The sequence below is a fragment of the Ornithorhynchus anatinus genome, chromosome X3 (assembly GCF_004115215.2).
Source record: "Ornithorhynchus anatinus isolate Pmale09 chromosome X3, mOrnAna1.pri.v4, whole genome shotgun sequence".
Taxonomy (NCBI): Eukaryota; Metazoa; Chordata; class Mammalia; order Monotremata; family Ornithorhynchidae; genus Ornithorhynchus; species Ornithorhynchus anatinus.
Genome location: NC_041751.1, coordinates 27,684,774 through 27,708,041, shown reverse-complemented (window position 1 = coordinate 27,708,041; position 23,268 = coordinate 27,684,774). Strand labels below are relative to the sequence as shown.

The 23,268-nt window shown below is 42.2% G+C and overlaps 1 protein-coding gene across 5 annotated transcripts in view; it reads left to right on the top strand.

Annotated features, from left to right (window-relative positions):
- FER (FER tyrosine kinase) overlaps positions 1-23,268 on the top strand; it is a 290,188-nt gene that overhangs the window by 119,528 nt on the left and 147,392 nt on the right. For 4 of the 5 annotated variants that reach the window (XM_029053950.2, XM_007672816.3, XM_029053952.2 and 1 more), the window contains 3 exons: positions 9,324-9,416; positions 12,878-13,081; positions 20,229-20,351. In XM_029053950.2, coding sequence (XP_028909783.1) covers positions 9,324-9,416; positions 12,878-13,081; positions 20,229-20,351 — 420 coding nt within the window. Of the gene's footprint in view, positions 1-9,323; positions 9,417-12,877; positions 13,082-20,228; positions 20,352-21,819; positions 21,895-23,268 lie in introns of those variants that run through there. The other variant, XM_016228513.3, reaches the window with a different exon arrangement.

Genomic DNA, 23,268 nt, shown 5'->3' with positions numbered 1-23,268 from the left:
TTGGATTGCTTTATGATTTCTTCATAGTTTGCATCACACACCTCGTAGTTACCAAATGAGTTATTTGTTTTCACTATAACATAAAATCATGCCAGCCATGAAGAAATGGGCCGAATTTTATTTTTTTCCTAGCTGGTTGGTTGCATGATGAATATTGAAAACAATAAATATAAGACAGTAAACAGTATTCTGATGATACACATGAAAGCATTTTCTCCTATTGATTGATTTCATCAGTTGAATAAAGAATAGATAGCAAAATGTATATCATCAGAACTAGTTTCATGTTCTGGATTGATCTCAGAATCTAGTTGTGGAGAGAAAAACACCCTGATGGGAGGAAATATAAGATCATTACTATTTGTGAAAATGTTTCTGATACCACAGTACATTAAGTATTTTCTGTTTGTGCAAGATTGTTTTTAAAGGTTAGCTAAATGTCAGTTATGCAGCTGCTCTTAAAATCAAAAACAAAATCTCTCTTGTCAGCATCTAACATCCCTTATCCCACCCAGAAATGGGATGGGGAATGTGGGCATGGAGGAAGTGTTAGAAAACATAAAATGGAGCAAGGGGAAATGGATAGGAGGTGAAGTAGGTGCTCCGCTTACCTCAGGATGACCACAGAACTGTGGGCCTCGGAGTCAGAAGGACCCGAGTTCTAATCCTGATTCCACCACCAATCTGCTGGGTGACCTTGAGCAAGTCGCTTCACTTCTCTGGGGCTCAGTTCCCTCATATGGAAAATGGGGATTGAGACTGTGAGCCCCACATGGGACAGGGACTGTGTCCAACCCAATTTGCTTGTATCCACCCCAGCGCTTAGTACAGTGCCTGGCACATGCCATTATTACTATTATTATTATTCTTCTCTGTATCTCAGTTCCCTCATCTGTAAAATGGGGATTAATAATAATAATGGTATTTGTTAAGCGCTATGTGCCAAGCACTGTTCTAAGCATTGACATAGGTACAAGGTAATCAGTTGGACGTAGTCCCAGTCCCACATGGGGCTCACAGTCTTCTGTCCAACCCGATTATCTTGTATCTACCCAAGCACCTAGAACATTGCATGGAACTTAGTGTTTAACAAATGTAGCAGCGTGGTGCAGTGGAAAGAGCACGGGCTTTGGAGTCAGGGCTCATGAGTTCGAATCCCAGCTCTGCCACTTATCAGCTGTGTGACTGTGGGCAAGTCACTTAACTTCTCTGTGCCTCAGTTCCCTCATCTGTAAAATGGGGATTAAGACTGTGAGCCCCACGTGGGACAACCTGATTCCCATGTGTTTACCCCAGCGCTTAGAACAGTGCTCTGCACATAGTAAGCGCTTAACAAATACCAACATTATTATTATTATTATTATTAATCATTGTTATTATTAGCCCAAGAAAATTTGCAGCTGACCTACCATAATATCTTTCCCACTTTGGACCTTTATTTGTGTTTTGCCTTTCCATACCTGCTTCCCACTGTTCCCGTGTGCTATTCTACCTGCCACTTGTTTCTCTTCATGATATTTTTTCCCTGAGATACTCCCTCTGTTGTACACTCTGCTGTCTTTCCTTTATGCAGAGATTAAAAAAAAAAAATATTTGCTTGGTTTGACCTCACACCTTGACAATGAGGCTGTAGAGTGGCAAATAGGACACAAATCTGTAGACCTTTTCAGCAAGTGTTAGTACATCTCTAAAAAAGTAATAATAAATCTGGTACTGGTTATGTGTTTCCTGTCTGCCTACCAAGCTCTTTTCTAAGCAGATAGAAGTTAATCAGGTTGAACACAGACCCTCTCCCACATGGGGCTCACAGTCTAGGAGGGAGGAAGATTTAACCCCCATTTTATAGATGAGGGAACTGAGTCACAGAAGTGAAGTGACTTGCCCACAGTCACACAGCTGACAAGTGGCAGAGCCGGGATTCGAACCGATGACCTCTGACTCTGAAGCCCAGGCTCTTTCCACTGAGCCACGCTGCTTCTGTTTAGACTCGTGAGAGTGTTGTTTACACCCACTGCCTCAAGTGCCTCTCCTCCTATTCTCTAAATGCATGTGAAAGCACATGGCCTGAGTTAGGATGTAAATGCCATATTTATAGTTTCTTTAGTAACATAATTCATGTGTTACTCAAACTATATTCAGTTCTCTTGTATTTCGGTTTGAGAAAAAAGGGGGCCGGTTAAAGTGTGCCTGGAAAATGTGACCCTTAGAGTTCATATGGAAATGTTTATTCTTGTGGCCTGATACCATGTGAGTCTTATTGGTAATATCATACACTGTACAGTGTCATAATTTTGTCGATTTCAAGCAATATGGGAGTCTCAGTAGTAAGTCTAATGTTGTTGCTTTGCATATTTGGTTTTCAAACACATTTCAGAGTTTGAAAATGCTTTGCTGAGCAAGAGGGACTGTCTTTCTCTTAATAAATGTTCTTAATATGCAAGCACCAACCTAAGAGGACTACATGACAAACTGAACTACCAGGCATTGAATACCTTTAAAATGATCTTCCTTCATTTGAAATGCAATTGCTAAAATAAATCATTTAGAAAGAGTTTTAGTGGTTAAATTGTATGCCCTAGCGAAGACAATGAAATATAAACTGTTCACACATCAGTCTCCTTAGGAACTCAGCATTTGCAGAAGCTGCCGATGATCATTTGTATAGAAGTATACATTTATTGTGAAGTTCAGACTGAATCTGAATTTCATGTGTACTGTGAAGTTACTAAATGGAAAGCTCAGCATGGAATTTGCCCTTTGTTTGGGGATGTGTGGGGGAAACTTATGACCATTCATTGGTCTTTTCAGCTCCATTAACACAAGTGGATAAAATCCCATCACTAGGAGAGTCATCGTTATAGGTGAGGGTTAAGCAAAATTTGACCCACTAAGGGATTAATCTAGATCATGGGCTGTATCTGTCATGACCTCAACTGAGGTCCCAATTGCTTAATAAATTGTATTACACCCAGGGAGTTTTTAAATGGTATTTAAGCACTTTCTATGTGCCAAGCACTGCTTTATGCGCTGGCGTAGCTACAAGTGAATTGTTGGGCACAGTCCCTGCTCTGCATGGGCCTCTCTGTCTAAGTAGGAGGGAGAACCGAAGCACAGCGATATTAAGTGACTTGCCCAAGGTCACCCAGCAGATCAGGGGCAGAGCTGGAATTCCAGCCACCTCCATTTCTCTCCTTCCCTCCTCCTGCCACTCCCTGACCCATGCAGCAGGAAGGGAAGGGCTCCCATTGCCAGGGTGACCAAGCAAGTACCTGCAAGCCTGAAATTTCCTTCCTACTTCAGAATAGAGTAAAGCTCATCAGGAACATGGATAAACTTAAGCAGAATGATTGGGAGTTTAATCCAGAGGTTGGAAGCCCACAAAATCTACCCGGTTAATAATAACAGTGGTATGTGTTAAACACTTATTATGTGCCAGGCACTGTACGAAGCACTAGGGTGGATATAAGCAAATCTAGTTGGACACAGTCCCTGTCCGGTGTGGGGCTCGCACTCTCTTAATCCCCATTTTACAGATGAGGTAACCGAGGCACAGAGAGGTAAAGTGATTTGCCCCAGGTCATACAATAGACGAGTGGTGGAGCCCGGATTAGAACCCAAGACTTTCTGACTCCCAGGCCTGTACTCTATCCACTACACCACGCTGCTGGTTCTTCTTGATACCATATGGAGCTCTTGAGTATAGGGGCCTGCTCTTTGGCAGACTTGGGACCATGAGAGTGAGGCCATTTGCCCTGCCTGCAAAATTTTTTGGACCGGATGGAGCTTGCCTGCCCCTTTATACTGGAAAGAAGCCAAAGGGCACTCAATCATATTTATTGAGTGTTTACCATGTGCAGAGCACTGGACTAAGCACTTGGGAGAGTACAGTATAACAGAGTTGGTAGACACGTCCCCTGCTCACGATGAGCTTGCAGCGTGGAAGATGCGCTTCCAGTCTAAAGGGTGGTCCAGGTTGCGATTCTCTGCCAGAAGGACATGGATCCGAGCCGGCCCAGGGATTACTTAGTGGTTCCCATCATCTTTACTAGAGGGCAGGTTGAGCTACAGATGCACTTACTCTTCCCCTCTCCAACAACAGCGCCCAGCAGGTTTCATTTTATTTGGCTTTTCTGAATGCAAACACCGTGGACCTCTGGTTTAATGCATATAATCATTATTATCATTGGGAAATTTATTAAGCACTTACTGTACACCAAGCACCGAGCTAAGTGGGAGACAGGCCTGAGATAATTAGATCAGACCCAGTTCCTGCCCCACACAGGCCTTTGATTCTAAAAGGTATCCTATCCCCATTTTAAAGATAAATTGAGGAGGGAATCAAGACCCTGAGAGGTTGTGAAATCCTCCCATCATATAATAATAGTTGAAAAATCAGCTTATTGTTCATATTGTAGTGGGTGCATTTACTTTCATTAAAATATACAAAAATCTGACTAAGCTTCATTTAGTTTTAACCTAATGACAAATTCTCCTTAAACTGAGGTCTGAGCCTGATTGCCTAGCTGAGAATGTGCTCCTCTTATCGGTAAAATCTGGTCTGTGAGAGTAGTTTTATAGCTTTAATTTGATATATTTTCTATATCTAATCATTATGCGAGCATTGTCACTGTAACATTTGTATCCAAGATATGAGTAGGATTCATTTAGCTTTGTCTAATCCTTGTGACTGGTATATCTGGAGAAGGGCCTTTATCTTGTCATTACCTGATTTGCGTGAAATGAGCTGATCAACCTTGATCTGGGCAGGCCTGCAGGCACTGTACTTCCAGGAGTGCAGTGAAGAGGCGTTTGAATTAATTCACTGATGGAAAACCAGGCTGTTTGGGGGAAGTCTGGTTTTTAAAACGGCATTAATTGTAAAATAGACCTATATTGCATAAGTGTAAGACCTGTGAAAGGAGGTCCATCGATTTCCAAAAATCTGGGTATCAAGTGGGAAAAATGCTTTATAAACTGCTTCTCTTATCTTTGCATGGAAAGTTAAGCTACATCTTTTTGTTGTTGCCTTTTACCTACATAAAGCAGAAACTCCATACCATTGACTTTAAGGCACTGTCAGCTGATCTACTACAACCCACGCTGCGCTTCTGTAATGTCAACCTATTCCTTATACCTCCATCTCATTTATCCCACCGCTGACCCCTTATCCACATCCTCCTTCTTGCCTGGAACTCCTTCCCCTTTCATATGACAGACCGCCACTCTCCTCCACCTTCAAAACCCTCTTAAAATCACACCTTCTCCAAGAGGCCTTCCCTGATTTAAGCCCTCATTTCACCTATTCACCCTCCCTTCTGCACTCTCTGCACTTGGATCTGTACTCCTTAAGCACTTGATATTCACCCCACCCTCAGCCCCACAACACTTATGCTCATAGCCTTATCCTCTCCCACTCCTCTATCTACAATTTATTTTAATCTGTCTCCTCCTCTAGACCGTAAACTCCTTGGGGGCAGGAACCATGTTTACCAACGCTATTGTATTGTACAGTCCGAGGCACATAGCAAACACCTAATAAATACCATTGATTTTTTCTGATTAAAGTAGCATTTGTAAGCACATACTACAGTCTTCGAATGCTGTCCTGTTAAGAGAAGAGAAGCAGCTTGGCCTAGTGAATAGAGCTCAGGCCCAGGACTCAGCAGGACCTGGGTTCTAATCCCAGCTCTACCATTTGCCTGCTGTGTAATTCATCGGTGACCTTGGTGGGAGAGGTCTCAGTAGAGTTAGGGGTGTAGAAACGAGATTGGAGGGTGTCTCCGAAGGGATCTTCGGGGGAGGAAGTTGAGGCAGTGGGTGTATACACTGGAGAAGTTTGGGCAGGATCGGGAGGAGGGACATGTGGCTGATGGTTGGGTCATGCTCTGAGAAATTTTGAGTGTGTTTGAAGGCAAATGGGAAAGAATCATCTAAGAGTGAACAGTTGAAGATGGTAGGGAGGGGAGAAGAATTATCTTCAGTGTTTTTAGATGATGAGAAGAGATAGGGATCAGAGATGCTCTCCACTAGATCAAGATAGCTGTATTATTTGACTTTTTTTTTCTATTCATTTAATTTATTTAAAAATTTGGATGGAGGAGGTGGGACTTTGGGGAATGGCAAGTGAGTCTGATTGCAGTGGCGGTTTCAAGTAGAGATGATTGAAAGATGTTTGGATAGCTACAGCGGACAAGGTGATGGAGTCTCAGACTCTTTTCTTTGTGGAAAGGAGTTCATACTTGATCTTCAGGTAACCAGATTCTGCTGGAGACATTTGAAGTGAGAGGGTGTGTTTGCTACAAATGGTTTGGGGCTACCATGGCCAATGGATGTGGGGTCGACTGAAGTGGGGAGAGCCTGAAGAAGGGGAACCCTGTGAGTAGGTGTTAATCATCATCTCCCAAAGGTTAAATTATTTGCTCTACTTTTTCCCTTTGCAAGTAATTATTCCAGCAGTGTTCTGAATTTAAAGGCAGTTCCATCAGGTATCTCATTTGTCCAGCAAACATGACTATGAGGCCAGGAAAGAGGGAGCAAATGAAAAAAACTGAAGCCCAAGCAAGTTAAAGCGCTCACGCAAAGTCACGCATTGAGACAGTGGCATTAGCCAATGTCAGAAGCCAGACTTCAGCCGGGTCTGCGATCTTTTCACTAGGCCACATACAGATGCAGATATGCCTTCACAGAGAGTCTCTGTAGAATTTCCACATTCTTTTGCTCTCTCAGAGGGATCACAGGAAAGAAGTAGTACAAAAAAGAAAGAATGATACAGCAGACAGTTGGGCTGTAGGAAAGTTGAGTCCAGTAGCTTAAGAATTACATCAGATGTAGAAATATCAGCTTTTGAAAGTCTGTCTTTACTAGTGATTTTTAAGCAGTTGAGTAGCAGGTATTAACTCAGGAGGGGTAAGTGGCATCTTCAGCTCTTCTTTGAATTTATAAAATATCCTTCTAAAGCACAAAGTGCTTTCCAACTTTCGATTCCGGTTAAAGGACACAGAAGTGGTTTCCAAATTTCTCAAATCAGTGGCCAAGGCAAACTACCAAAGGATTTCAGTTCTATTCCGTTATATATGAAAATCATGTCTACGGCAAAGCTTTATTTAAAATTCAAGACCTGACTCTGGTGTCCGGTTGATCACTTCTGGATGTCGAGGGCTGGATTTAACAATTGTGAAGTGAGAATCTGAATACTTTCAGCATGAAGTTAGCAGGGCCTCAGTAAGTACTGAGATCTGTGGAGCTTGGTCTGTAGCTGCAATCTAGAAAATTGGAATTGTAAGATTTTTGTCAGCAGAGATCAGGCCATTTCCTGTTACACTCTCCTACATGTCTGGTTTCGTCCTCTGACTCCAGTAGGTTCTGAGTAAATGAAATTGAATGAATACATTGAAATTATTAATCTTAGTTGGTAATTCATAGTGTGGAAGTAATTTTAAACAGTTTGTAGGTACAAATTGCTCCCTAGATAGTGATGCTCAGAATGCTTTTAATACTAATTTAATGATACCTCAAACAGATATGAAATTTTAGAATACTTGTAACTCTGTCAGTCTCGGTCAAGTAGTGTGTGATCATAGTACTTGATGAATTTGCCTAGATTATTTGGTGATCCAGGACCTTGGCTTTAGACACTTCCCATATTTAGAGAAAAAAGATTTCTGTAATAAAATTGATATGGAAGTTTTCTGCTATGCTGCAGTTTTTGCTGGTCAGTTTGGTTCCATTTAAATTGTGTTAAACAGCAGAGCACTAAAAGTATGTAGATGCAGTAAGCTGTGGTAGTGGTCAGAATTGAACCCAAACCTGCACAGAAACTTTAATTCAGCATACTGAAGCAACGTGGCCTGGTGGAAAGAGCACAGGCCAGTGAATCTGAGTTCTTGGCTTCTAATCCTGGCTCTGCCACTTATGTGCTGTGTGACCTTGGGCAAGTCACTAAACTTCTCTGTGCCTCAGTTCCCTAATCTGCCAAATGGGAACTCAATATCTGTTCTCCCTCCTACTTGAACTGTGAGCCTAATGTGGAGCCTGCTTATCTTGTACCTATCCCAGTGCTTAGCGCAGTGCTTGGCACACAGTAGTATCATTATTATTACTATTATCTTAGTGTGTTGGGTGAAAGTACCCCTTTTCATAGTTCCCCTGAGTAGGATAAAGTGCACTGGACCATTGCCAAGAGCAGCATGGCTTAGTGGACAGAGACAGGCCTGGGAGTCAAGAAGGACCCGAGTTCTAATCCTGACTCAGCCACTTGTCTGTTGTGTGATCTTGGGCAAGTCACTTCTCTGTGTGCCCCAGTTACCTCATCTATAAAACTATGAACTCTCTTCCCCTCTTCAAAGCCCTACTGAGAGCTCACCTCCTCCAAGAGGCCTTCCCAGACTGAGCTTCCCCTTTTCCCTCTGCTGCCTTTCTGCCCCCTACTTCACCTCCCCTCAGCTAAGTCCCCTTTCCCCACCTTTCCCTCTGCTCCTCCCCCCTCCCTTCCCCTCCCCTCAGCACTGTGCTCATCTGCTCATTTATATATATTTTTATTGCCCTATTTATTTTGTTAATGAGATGTACGTCCCCTTGATTCTATTTATTGCTGCTGTTTTTGTCTGTCTCCCCTGATTAGGCTGTAAGCCTGTCATTGGGCAGGGATTGTCTCTATCTGTTGCCAAATTGTACATTCCAAGCGCTTAGTACAGTGCTCTGCACATAGTAAGCGCTCAGTAAATACTATTGAATGAATGAAGACCGTGAGCCCCATATCAGATATGGACTGTGTCCAACCTGATGTCTTCTTTGTACCCCAGTGCTTAGTACAGTGCCTGGCACGTGGTAAGCACTGAACAAATACATTAAAAAATTCATAAATAAATCAAGCAATGTGATTATATCAAGGAGCATAATTTAGTTACCTGATCAAATAGTAATGCAAATATTTACCGATAACAAAAGATTTTTTTCATTAGATTTTTTGGGTGTGCATTTGTGAACACTGTACTTAATTTTTAAAATTTTATCCTGTGCATCCTGTATAACAAAAAGGCACCTTGCATTACCAAATCTGCCATTATTTATGCTAAAAAAAAAAAAGTCATTGTCTCTCCTGCTAAATTGAAATGGGCTGTAATTTAACATCCACTGAGTGAAAATACATCAAAGGGAGGGGAAGGAAAGCACTAAAGCCCAGGTAAATTTTTAAAGGTTATGTGAGAAAGTGCTGTATGAAATACTGGTATTAAAATTGAACAGCAGTCTTAAAAGAGCACTAAAAGAATTACATTGGGGGATGGCTGTTTGGCTGACTATTTTATTTCTTTCCCGCTACCTAGGAAAGGAAAGAGAAGGTATCCAAATTTGATACCCTTCGCCATTCGATTGCAGGCATGATACGGTCTCCCAAATCTATGTTGGGCTCTTCATCGGTAAGTAGAATTTAACCTTACAGTTTTACTACCCAAAAGTTGTAATAACCCCAACAAATGGGATGTTTATTGTCTCCTTTCTCTCCCCATTTCAGTCCATACTTAACTCAGTGGCCCAGATCATTTTTCTTCAAAACCATTTAGTGCCTGTTTTCCCTACTCCTCAAGAGCGTCCATTGGTTGCCCATCCATCTCTGCATCAAACAGAAACTCCTTACCATTGGCTTGAAAGCACCTGATCAGCTTGCCCCCTCCGACCGTATCTTCCTGATTTTGTACTATAACCCAGCCTGCACACTTTACTCCTCTAATGCCAATGTAGTTATCGTATTTTGATCTTGTCTATTTGACTGCCAACCCCTTGCCCATGTCCTGCCCCAAGGCCTGGAACATCCTCCTTCTTCATATCTGATAAACTGTGTGATCACCATTTTAGGGCAACACACGCGGCTGTATTATGAGGTACACTTGTATTCTGGAAAGACTGAGGTTATGTACCAGTCCACCCCTGGAAACTCTTCCACGCAACTGGAGATCTCCATAAATGAGACAGAGTTGAATAATGTCCCAGAATTCCTGTATGTGGAAGCATAGGTGCCATCTTTTCTTTTTGAGCACAGGGTGAGGCAGAGGATAGTATGTTAGGGGATATCAAGACTGAAAGCGGGTAATTGTCATAGCGATATTGGGTCAGAAAGCCATTTTGGATCTTTTTAGCCCTGCTTGTAAACTCTTGGGTCTTGCCAGAGCACTGAGCAAAACATGGAATTCTGGACAAGTTTTTAGAGGAGTGAGGCCTAGTGGAAAGAGGGTAGGCCAATCCTGGCTCTGCCGCCAATCTCTTGTGTGACCTTTGGGCAAGTCACTTAACTTCTCTGTGTTTGTTTCCTCATTTATAAAATGGGGATTCGATATCTCTTCTCCCTCCTGCTTAGACTGTGAGCCCCGTGTGGGACAGGGATTGTGTCTGACCTGATTATCTTGACTCTACCCCAGTGCTTAGTAGAGCATGTGACGCATTTAAGGGTTTAACATATGCCACAGTTATTACCGCTGTGGTTGTGGGAACATTCACTCCATTGCCTCTGTGGAGCGGTCACCTAAAGTTCAGTAGCATATTGCTCAATAATGCTAGGATAAACAAGGAGGTTGCAAACCAAATAAAGAGGTCAGTGGATTCTTTGGGAGACAGAGGTGTGGCACCAGCATGGCACCATGATTCGGGCCAAATTGGAGGTCTGCCGAGCAATTTTAGTCAGTCATCAGTCAGTCATATTTATTGAGGGCTTACTGTGCAGAGCACTGTACTGAGTGCTTGGGAGAGTACAATAGAGCAGGGACGTTCCCTGCCCACAGTGAGCTTACAGTCTAGAGGGGGAGTCGGACATTAATAGAAATCAGTAAATTAGAGATATGTCTACAAGTGCCGTGGGGCTGGGAAGGGGGATGATTTCCGTGAGACCTGTACCTACCTCAGTTGCCTCGACCAACTTCTAAAGCCGGATACCCAAAATGCTTTAAGCAAAGCCCCAACCAATAGGTGGGAATGTTGGGATGCAGAAATAGTCATCTGACCTGAGGTATTTGGAAATGAGGTAGTGTCTTGGTGCAGAACCTACAGAAAGATCATAACACCAAGGAGGGGAAGGAAAGTGCCACAGGAAGAGTTGGTGATAAATGCAGCCTTGCAAGGGGCAATCTTTGCATGTACAATGAAGAAGGAATTGGCACTTAGACATTGTTTTATCAGCTACACTTGCGCACACACTAATTTTTGAAAAAAAAATGAGTCATTAGTGTCATATTGATGTGTGTATATATATATATATATATATATGTAATTCTATTTATTTTGATGCTATTGATGTCTACTTGTTTTGTTTTGTGGTCTGTCTCCCCATTTCTAGACTGTGGGCCCGTCGTCGGGTAGGGATTGTCTCTATCTGTTGCCGAACTGTACTTTCCAATCCCTTAGTACAATGCTCTGCACACAGTATGTGCTCAATAAATACAATTGAAATACGATTAAATGAAAAATGTATCAATAACTCAATTTATTCAGTACTTATTGTGCAAAGCACTGTATGGGCTCCTGGGGTGTGTATAATGGTGAGAGAAGATAGGATCCTGGTCCATAAGGAGCTTACAAGCTAATGGGGGAAACTAAACACAAAATAAGTTACAGCTATGAGGAAGAAGAGACTTGGTTGATGGATATCTGGAAAGGCAAATGCCTTAATAGTAATCATTCACTGGAGTTTAATTGTTTACTGGATGCTTAGCACTGTACTAAGTCTTGGGGAGAGTAGTAAATCAAAATGTACAAAAGTTCTATAGGTGATTTTTTTTTTCTTTTTTTTAGATAGTATTTAAGTGTTTATCAAGTGCCAGGCACTCTTCTAAGTTGCTGGGGGTAGAAAAAGTGTAATCAGGTTGGACATAGTAGGTGCCCCACATGGGGCTCACAGTCCTAATCCCAGTTTTTCAGATGAAGTGACTGATGCTCAGCAAAATGAAGTGAGTTGTCCAAGGTCAACCAGCAGACATGTAGCACAGTCGGGATTAGAACCCAGATCCTTCTGATTTCCAGGCCCGTGCTCTATCCACTAGGCCACGCTGATGCTGAGGTCGCCCAGAAGAGCTCAGTTAGTAATTGGGAGAATATGACCTGGATAAAGGAGGTGGGATTTCAGAAGGGATCCTAAGGTTGGGGAGAGCTGTGTGTGACGGGTGTGAGGGAACAGGGCATTCTAGGTAGGGTTAATGTTGGAAGCGGGCTCAGACATGGGAAGGTGGAGTGTGCCACAGTGACAGGGTGAGTTTGAGAGGAAGAAAAAGAGTGTACTGGGGTGTCAGGACAAGATTGTATAGGTAAGAAGTGGGGAGCTGATGGAATGACAAAGCTACTGTGGCAAGGATTTCTGTTTGACGTGGAGATGAGTGGGTGACTACTGAAGGTTGTTGAGAAATGGAGAGATGTCAGAGTGATGGTGTAGAAGAAATGGCCCAGGGCACAGACCAGATTGTGGACCAGAGAGGAGAGAGACTGAAGAAGGGGAGACCAGTGATACCAGTGAAGAGTCTCGCTATGATAGGATGAGTGCCTGGACTAGGGTGGTGGCATTTTGGATGGAGAGGAGGGGTTGGGCTCTGGAAAACATTGTGTGTATAGCTATAATTTGTGTGTGTGTCTGAAACTAGCCTAGTCTGAGTTTAATTATTCATGTCATTATTTTACAAACCGTATAGTGCATAATAAAGGATAGTTGGATTTCTCATTCTCATTAAAAACGTTTATTAGAACCAGCATCTGTCCCTTCGCAATACTGAGTTTATTCATCTCAGCTTCTCTCAGCCTCCACCCAAGTATTATTAAAATGTGTTTTTGTTTGCCTCTAGCTTCACATGCGGGGAGGGAGAGGGAGAAAAATCATTATTTTGCCTTTTTTTTTCAATTCAAGTTTTTGGAAGTAATACCCACAAGTGAGAAACCTTTGCCAGAGCAAGACTGGTATCATGGTGCAATTCCTCGAATAGAAGCCCAAGAACTGCTAAAGCAGCAAGGAGACTTCTTGGTGCGAGAGAGCCACGGGAAACCTGGTGAATATGTCCTTTCTGTGTTTTCGGATGGTCAGCGGAGACACTTCATTATACAGTATGCTGATGTAAGTCTCTGGAATTCTCTTGTAATGTCTTTGGATACTATTTGCAATTGTGAAAGTTGCCTTATAAATTCCTAGTCCAAATACTGAAAAGCAAGCTTGTCTAGTAGGGTGGGGAGAATAGGCTTTTAAATTCTTCATCAGAGCCAATGAAAAGTGTGCTTCAAAACTTTGGCCACGTTTATTTTTTTCCATTAGGGAAGGTAGTACTTAATAATTTTAAACAAACTGAATTAAGTTCTTTGAAATTTATGCATGAGATTCTCATATTTTCTCTAACACTAATGTTACTTTGGGGGGAACAAAATAGCTTTTGTATATAGATGTAAAATTTCAGATGCTGGTCTTTTAAATTACCATGTACTATGCTAATACAAATGTCCGGTATTGTGCCACTGAATACTAATAAGATTTCTTGATGAGAAGGATAATGGTAGCTCTAGCAATTTTATGATTCATCTCATATTGTGCAATTTTTTTTTCCATTTATAGTCATGTGGTGAAAAAAAGATGCAATGGGCCAAGTATAGAAAATAAATAGGCTGGCTCAAGCTAACTTTGCCGTATTTAATTTCTTATGTGCTAACGACTTAGTCTCCATTCCCTGTCATAATTTTATTACTTCCATTTATACATAATCATAGACTGCTGGACATTTTCCTTTTACCTAGACTTTCATAGTAATAATAATAATGATGTTGGTATTTGTTAAGCGCTTACTATGTGCAGAGCACTAAGCGCTGGGGTAGATACAGGGTAATCAGGTTGTCCCATGTGAGGCTCACAGTTAATCCCCATTTTACAGATGAGGGAACTGAGGCACAGAGAAGTTAAGTGACTTGCCCATAGTGGCAGAGCCGGGATTTGAACCCATGAACTCTGATTTCCAAGCCCAGGCTCTTTCCACTGAGTCATGCTGCTTCTGGCTTTTGCAGTCTCCATCTCTCATTCTTCCCTTTCTTCTATTTCTCCACTGCCTGAAGACCAGTTCCTCCATAATGTTATTTTTGTTCTCATAATGTTCCTAGTCACTCAGTGTAGTGATGAGCAAGACAAATGGTTGGCTATCTTCCAGCTGTTTTTTATTATTATTGTATGAAGCTTTCTGTGTCCAGAACTGTTCTAGGCGCTGGGGTAGATACAAAGTTAATTAGATTGGACACAGTTTGTAATGTATCTGTTGAAGATATCCCTTAGGATAACGCCTGAAGGTGATTAGTCATGGAAGATTTAAAGTTTAGCATTTTTGAGACATTAGAAATGAGGCATATTTCATTGTGCTTAAATCAAAATTGGATTTTTTTTTCTTTTCCAGCCCTTGGGCTGTTGGCCTTAGAGCTTGAGAAGCTCTTATAACTTGTAGGATTTGAGAAACAGCATGGCCTAGCGAGAAGAGCGCAGGCCTGGGAGTCAGCAAATGCCTAATCCCTTTTAGTACAGGTGGGTTGATGGCCAAACCCAAACTTCTATTTTCACCTGAGTCCAATCCCTAGTTTATGTACATATACTTAATTTATTTCTATTAACATCTGTCTCCTCATCTAGACTGGAAGCTCATTGTAGGCAGAGAATGTGTCTATCAACTCTGTACTATTGTCCTCTCCCAAGCGCTTAGTACAGTGCTCTGCAAACAGTAAGTGCTCAATAAATACCATCAATTGATTGACTAGGGAGGACTTTTTTGTGGGTCTTCTCTCCCTCGGCCTTTGGGAACCCCAGGTATGGGGAACAAGCCGACCTCAGGGAACTTCAGGATTCGCCAGTTTTCATCCCAGGCCGTGCTCAGTTGAAGGTTCATGACCCAGGCTTCATGACCTCCAGCGGGTGCTGTGGGAAACAGCCCGGCCGGCTGGGCATCCAGGAATGCCACCGACTCAGGCATGGATGACTGGGGTTAGGCTTTGAAGAGGGAAGTATGGCTTGGAGGTTGCGCCTGGGCGAAGCTGCTCACAGAGTCCCCGTCGTGGGCTATTTTTAAACTGTTAGTCATTTTTGTAAATCAGTCAATCGGTGGTACTTGAGTACTTGTGTGCAGAGCACTGTACTAAGCACTCGAGTACAGTATAACAGACACATTCCCTGGCCACAATGAGCTTACAGTCTAGAGGGGGAGACAGACATTAATATAAATTCATTACAGATATGGACATGAGTGCTGTGGGGCTGGGAGCAGGGATGAATTAAGAGAGCAAGTCAGGGTGACCCAGAAGGGAGTGGGAGAAGAAAAAAGGAGGGCTTAGTCAGGAAAAGCCTCTTGGAGGAGATGTGCCTTCATAAGGCTTCAAAGCAGGGGAGAGTAATTGTCGGATATGAGGAGGGAGGGCGTTCCCTTTTAGTTCTGATGTGAAAAATAGCCTTTTCATACTTTATTGACCTAGGATTTGTTCAGTATGTACGCCAGGGTTAATATATTAGTATGGGTGAAATTCTCAAATTAGACAATTAAGAATTTCATACTCAGAATTGGCCTAAAAAATAGTACATAGGGAGATGTGCTTTTACTTGAATGACTGATGTTGCCTTCAGAGGGACACTGATTAAGTGAACTTCAGTTCTGTGGTTAATTGAACGAAGAGGGATATAGGAAGCTTTTTTTGGCACGGTGGGTGGCAAGAGAGGCTCTCTGTTCAAATTATGGATGAGGCATGCTTGCTTGGGCACCTATGATGCTTTGGAAGAAAACAATCAGGATTGTGGATTCTGGAGAAGAGACTGAGAACTTGGCTACTTCGTAGATGGGCTTAGAGCTAGTCAGGCCCACAGGAGACCGTTCTGTCAGTGAAGCAGGCAGACATTTTCAGTTTGAACATTAAGGGACATTCTTCTCTAAACTCAATTTAACTAAAATAGTGTGAGTCAGTTTGCACTAGTTGCTCATTCTACATTCACATCTTATGGTATGTGAGATTTTTTTTTTTCAATCAATCTGTGGTATTTATTGAGCTCCTTTGGGCAGGGAACGATTGTAACCGACTCCGTTAAGCCATACGCTCCCAAGCACTTAGTTCAGGGCTCTGCACACTGTAAGCACTCAGGAAATACCATTGATTATTGAATGTTTTCTGTGTGCAGAGCAGTCAGTAATATTTATTGAGCGCTTACTGCATGCAAAGCACTCTACTGAGCACTTGGGAGAGTGCAATATAACACGCATTCCCTACCCCCAGTGAGCTTACGTTGTTCTAAGTGTTTGGGAGAGTGCTGTACAATAATATTGGCAGACATGATTCCTACCTAAAAGCAGCTTAGAGATAAGGTCCTCTGAAATAGTCACTCAAAGGATCTTATTACCATGGACATTTTTTTTTTTTTCATCTAATGATTTTAACTGGTCCCCTTTCGTTTTTCTTTTATTTTAACTGTCAGGGCCAAATCATAGAAGAGAGAGCATGGCCAACAACCAATTTTCACAGTCATTTCTTGGAAGTTGATGCCATTATACCACCTGAATTGGAAGCAGCAATGATTTGCATGTAGTCTCTCTCACTCACACACACACACACACACACACACACACTTTCACACACCCAGTTCTACCCCCACAAATGAAGAATATACAAACCCAGGCCAGAGGTCCATCCAACCCAGTGTATGGGTTGCTGAATTGCTGAATTATAGTTCCCAAGCACTTAGTACAGTGCTCTGCACCCAGTAAGCATTCAATAAATATACTTGAATGAATCAATTTACCTGTACCTTTCCCCGGAGCCAAGTTGTGGTTAATACAGAATAAGCAAGCAACACAAGTAGCATTAACACTAGTAGTAGATCTCAGGTGGTGGTACCAAGGATGATGGTAGAAACATTATCCTCTTGACTATAACATTCCCCTATATTTAATATTCTGTGGTCTATGACCCATGAAACCTGTCTAAAACTTTTTGAACCAATCGATACTTCAGGCTACACAATTTCCCCAAAGCCTCTGTTAAAATAATTTTTAAATTTTTTCAACAAACCTTTCAGGTGGGACTTCATCTTAGAGAAGAATCATCATTTAGGCATTGTCTCATTGTCACCTTTGAATTAGCACTATTCTCTCCCAAACTCAGAATTGATAACTGATCACTTCCTCTTTCATAAGTCTCTGAGATTCATCCTTACTCATGGTCTTTTTTTATGGTGAAATTATGGTTATCCACTTATTTCGGGAAGCCTCTGCAGCCATTCATCTTGTTTTTAAAGTTAAGGTGTTACTCTCAACTTCTCTTCTTCTCCCCCCTCTCTTTCTCTACTTAGTGTCTTCAGGGATATGAAGGGTTTTTGTGGGGTGGTGATGATTGGTTGCCATGCTTTCCAAATCCACTGACAGAAGAGATTTGAATTAAAGCAAGAGAAGTTTGTTACACTTAGGGAAGACTTTCTTCACTATCTGGGTGTTTGTTTTTTTTTTTTAAAAAAATTGCAGTGGGCTACAAAGGGATGTTCATCCCTGGTCTTTTTTTTTTTTTTTAAAAAAAGAAACAGCAATAGCGAGCCATCTGTCCTTGGTGATTTAGTCACTCCTGGAGGCAGGTTTCCCATTCAGACTATCTCTTAATGGCCTTTCCTGGTCTATAATTCTGTGACACGGCAGAGTGGGCCTAAGGCATTTTGTGTGCTCAAAATACCTTGAGTAATCTACAACAAAGTTAATCGACTTGCTATAGTTGAAAGTACCCTTAAACGGTATTTAGAGTAGTAGTGATTTCTGTGTGGAAAAATGTGAACCTTTCTCTTTATACACCATGCCCCCCCACTCCAGCCTCCCCCTGCACCAATTAAAGCATTCAACTAATAGTATAACAGAATTCAAAATAGCTGAATTGTAATTTCTTCTGATAGGCTTAAGGTACTTTTGGAGTCACAAATGATATCATTTTTAACAATATTTCTGCTGCCAGTTGGAGTCTGAGATGCCAATTTTAATTTAAAACTTTATTTTTGAATACATTTCACAGTTCTTTTAACATAGCACATCTCATCATGTGAACTTTAAGGCTGTTTCCCTGAGCAATATGGGTGCACATTTCTTTCAAGCTGCACATCCTACTAACTCTATTAAGTGCATAAAGAAAAGTGAGCTTGCAGGCAGAGTTTTGTTATGTATACAAGAATAAAATTAACTAAATTTTTCATTTGGATATATTTTTAAATTGCCAGAAATGTATTAATAATTCCTTGTGGACTGGCTTTTCATTATCAGTTAGACAGTTGTTGGAGTGGCAAGATGTTAGGATGGATCTGAAGACTCAAACTACCTTCTCGATTAATAGAATGATTAATCTTGGGTCAAGAACTGTGCGGGTGGGTTTGTTTTCTCCTTCTTTTTCACCTTAATAATAATGTTGGTATTTCTTAAGCGCTTACTATGTGCAGAGCACTGTTCTAAGCGCTGGGGGAGATACAGGGTAATCAGGTTGTCCCACGAGAGGCTCACAGTTAATCCCCATTTTACAGATGAGGTAACTGAGGCACAGAGAAGTTAAGTGACTTGCCCACAGTCACACAGCTGACAAGTGGCAGAGACGGGATCTTTGACTACCGTCACATTCACTAACATTGCATCTGTTAAGAATTAATAGTTGCAACTATCCATTTAACTTTCCCTTTATTAGATAATAGCCATTGAGTTAATGGGCTTCTTTTTTTTTTGCTGCTGTTTTTTTTTTTTTTAAACAAAAACACTTATTGGAAAGTTACAGCTCTGTCAAATATATTCATCATTTGAATTTGCCCCATTAGTCGACCATTCATAGGAATTGGCTTGCTATGCCTCTGGTAGATGCTTCTTGCTATTTTATGTTTCTTGAGGAGAAGCATGACCTAGTGGAAAGAACACGGGTCTAGGGGCGGTGGTCAGAGAATCTGGGTCCAAATGCTGGTTCTCCTGCTTGCCTGCTGTGTGACCTTGGGCAAGTCACTTAACTTCTGTGCCTCGGTTTCCTCATCTGTAAAACGGGCATTAAATCATAATCCATCTTACTTAGACTCTGAGCCCCTTGTGAGACAGGGACTGTGTCCAACCTGATTATCTTGCATCTATCCCAGCATTCAATACAGTGCTTGGCACATAGCACTTGATGAATATTATCATTATTATTTCTGTGCACTACTGCCACATTATGTGCTTTTTATAAATATCGCTTACTGACCCTGTGATCTAATTCTCACTTTGGTCTTTCTTAGCCAGTTTTACTTAAGTTTAAAGTAATTTCACATATAGGATGAGTAGTTAGTTTATGAAACCCCAGACTTTTCCTCGTTACCATACGAATTGGGGTGTGTCTTGGAATAATATGATTTGGGTTTATCACATTTTCTTGTTGTTCTGTGTAAACTCATTTCAATTCCCTTGACAAAGTTTCTGGGAAGATAGGTATTCTGTTAATCCATGTCCCCTGAGCGAAGCAATGAATTAGAACACAATTCTATGAAAATACCTTGTGAGGATTTTAATGCACTACACTATGATATATTTTATAAGTTCAGAGCATTTGTCTTCAGATGTGAAATTGTTTATTAGGTCATGTCACAGTTTACTAACAGGTTTGCAGCTTTATGGGAAAGCTGTTCTTAATCGGAACCCTTCTGACACGTGTATAAATATGATCAGAATAATTCCCTTATGAGTAAACCCATGATAGTTTAGCGATTTCATTTGCATAAAAATATCTGCTACATGTTCATTACATTGTTTAGTCCAAGATGAAAATTATGGAGTAATTTCGTGTTTGCATTTCTTTTTTCACTAGTAGTAATTCTCAGTACTCGTAGAAAATGGGCTGACAAACTGAAAACAAAATGAGGGTAGATTCTGTATTCCAAGTTTTGAAACATGAAATCATTGAGTGGGGCAATCTGTTCTGCTTCCTATTGTTAGTTATTCTCTTCTTTGAAAATGAGTAATCTTTTCCCGAAACATTTTTTTTCCCCATCAAGTGGTATGTGTGCACATGTGGGTATGTAGGTGAGAATAACGTTAATTTTTTGGCAATGCATAGCTCTTTCTAAATTTTATTACTTTTAGTTGCCTTGTCGGTGTACAGTACTTAACATGGTGAAAAGATTTTGAGTCATTGTCTTTTTTTCCATTAATTAGTAATCCTGTTGTGCATTTTATCTTTGGAGTTTTCTCTTCTCAAATTGAATTAAATGTTTCCTTCTACAGAATCAATATCGATTTGAAGGAACTGGATTTTCAAATATTCCTCAACTTATAGACCATCATTACACAACAAAGCAAGTCATTACTAAGAAATCAGGTGTAGTTCTGCTGAATCCTGTCGTTAAGGTATGTTGATCTCTATTTTTTAACTTTTTATTTATTCTTTGCTTTCTGTACTCATCTGGTCCAAACTGTTCATTCATGCAATATTAAGTAAGTCTTTTGATGGAATGGTCATTACAACAAACCAAGCTTAGTTGAGATTGAAGGTTTCATTTGAGACGGCCGGCCTCCCTATCAACTTCTGTGTTGTGACTTGAGGACTAAGGGCACCTTGTTTTCCCCCCTCACATCCACTTTTGTACAGCTCTTGAACATGGTCCTGATTTTACACTCTGATTCCCCCGGTTAATTCACCCCCCAACCACCTTATTTCTGTAAGCAGTGAGTCACATATTTGAACAACTTATATGAATTAGGAAATGCGTTATCTTTACTTAGTCTCAGATCCTAGGAATTAGGATAAGTACGGTAAGGATTTAATAGATAAATAGATATTTAAAAAAGGCATTCTGGGTCAGATTGATCTCCCCTGCACAGAACTGTAAGCAACCTTTGGGACTAGTGCTGGAAGTAGAGAAATATGAGCCCTCCATTACATCTTTTTTTTTAATGGACCATTTGTTATTTGTTAAGCGCTTCCTGTGCGTCAGACACTATATAAAGTACTGCGGTAGATGCAAGCCAGTCAGGATGGACGCAGCCCCTTGCTCAACAGAGGGCTCACAGTCTTAATCCCTATTTTACAGGTGAGGTAACTATAAGGCAAAGAGAAGTTAAGTGACTTCTTCAAGTCACACAGCAGACATGTGGCGAAGCCGGGATTAGAACCCAGGTCCTCCCGATTCCCAGACCCGTGCTCTATCCACTAGGCCACGCTGCTTCTCACATCCTTCCTCATGCTTTTAAGTGTACCTTCTTTTATCATCCTTACCTCTCCCCTCTAATCACCCACCATGACCTGAAACCTTTCTTTAACGTACTGATATTTTTCTGGAAAAAATGATCAAGAAGGCCAAAGAAAATGATGAGGTGGCAGTGATAGCTTCGGTACTGAAAGTGAAAAGATGAGGACTCTTCAGTGCGGGGAGAAAATGAAGGTTGAGAGGAGGTAGGATGGTTTACAAAATCAAGAAGGGTGTGACAGGAGCACGGAGTTGTTGACCAAATTCTACACCACTGGGATGAGGGAGTACACTATTGGAGCATGAATATAGCAAGCTCAAGAGCAACAAGAGGGATCAGTTATGTATAGAAGTGTGTCTTTCTCATTTGTCTGTGGTGTAATTTATTGAAGCTTCGGAAGGTTGTTTTGCCGTTTTGCTCACTGATCCTACATTTAATTAGAGTTTCTGTCAGTTTCCAGGTATAGAAGTGAGCCTCACAGATCTCTAATCCTCAGTGTCACTTCTGACAACTTGTTATACGTGAGTTCTATGAGCAATCCTCCAATCGAGTGGCCATGTTTAGCCGTAGGTTCTCTCCAACGTTAGGCGTGGGTCTTGTCAACTCATGAACTAGTTATCCCTTCCAGGTTGCCTGATGAATTGGAGCCGCCGTAAAAAACTTCAGGGCTGGCCTGCCAGGAGACCTGGGACATGCCTAGGAGGGTCCAGACCCCTCCCTCCTCCCCCCCCACAACGGTCTTGGAGCAGGGCAGCCCTCCCTCTCCAGATTTCCTTTCTCCGCGAGAGGAAAGAATGCTGCGAACTGAAGCTCCTTCAGTGAACTTCAGAGGAAGCTTCTCCTTCAAGGTAAGTCCGTCCTTTGACCCAGGGCAGAGAAGGGGGACGTAATTGCCCCCTCCTCCACCTGAGAAAAATGGGTTTCTGACCCCTCCCTCTCCCCGCCCCTTTTAGTGAGCCAGCTTTTCTCCTTCCTTTCCTGCCTCTGGGCTGACCCTTTCTGCCAAAGGCCTATAGCCCAGCCCAGACCTCCTCTGCAGCAGAGAGACTGAAGAAAGATGAGGCACAGCATTACACCAGCTCTCTTCTCCTCCCTGGAGCAACAGCAAGATTGCTTACTGGTGTGCCCTTCCCCTCTAAACTTGGGGAGGCTGAAGCCTAGCTCCTCTCCTTTACCCCCTGCCCATGTCCTCCTGCCTGGTTCTGGGTTGTGGGAAGGCTCCCAGACTCCCCTCCTCTTCCCTCAGGGGGAGTCCCCTTCCCTGGCTCCTATCCTACAGCTCTCCCACCTCTCCCTCCCCTCACTGCAAGCATCTGGACAGACCTTGCCACCCGCCACCTGGATAGGGAAACAGGAACAACCTCTTCTAGCTATCAACTCCAGGCAGAGCCTCCCAGCGAGGCTGGTGGTGGCCATTTTGGATTGCTAAACACATAGGAAGCAGAAGCCATTTTGGATATCATCCCTCATGGTGACTTGGGATGGCGGGGGGATGAGGGAACAGAGGGTGTGCACATCCCTCTTTAAGCACACCGTCTCTTCTCGGTCCTGTTCCCCCGCCCTCTCACCCCCTCCCCCAAGTTCCCACTAGGAGGACACAGGCCCATGTCATTATAGGGACAGAGACTTTCCATTTCCTCTGGAACAGCAGGAACTGCAGACATGTTCCTCACACTGCTCCTTTACACCAAAGCAGGTCTGGTAAGGGGAGATTTTGGAAATGGAGGGGGCACTCCTCTTCTCGGGGACCTAGAGGAAGGATCCTGGGGATGAGAGTCCTTGAGAGGAGGATCTTCACGGGGAAAGACATCTCCACCTCCCCCTCAACTCCAACCAATGAAGAATTCAGGTTGGGAGCATTTTAGGAGAAAACCTCTGTTCTGATGCTTCCCCTCCCCTGTCAGCTGGGAGCCTACTGGAACATTCAAGGGGCTTTTGCTGTCTCAATAGTTTGCAGCCTCTTGATTCTAGGTACCATGGTTTTCACCCTCAAGCCTACAGCCCATAAACTCTTGGTGTGCATGCTAAGACTTTCCAAGGCCCAGGAGGAACAGCACAGATACTGCCCGGACCCCAC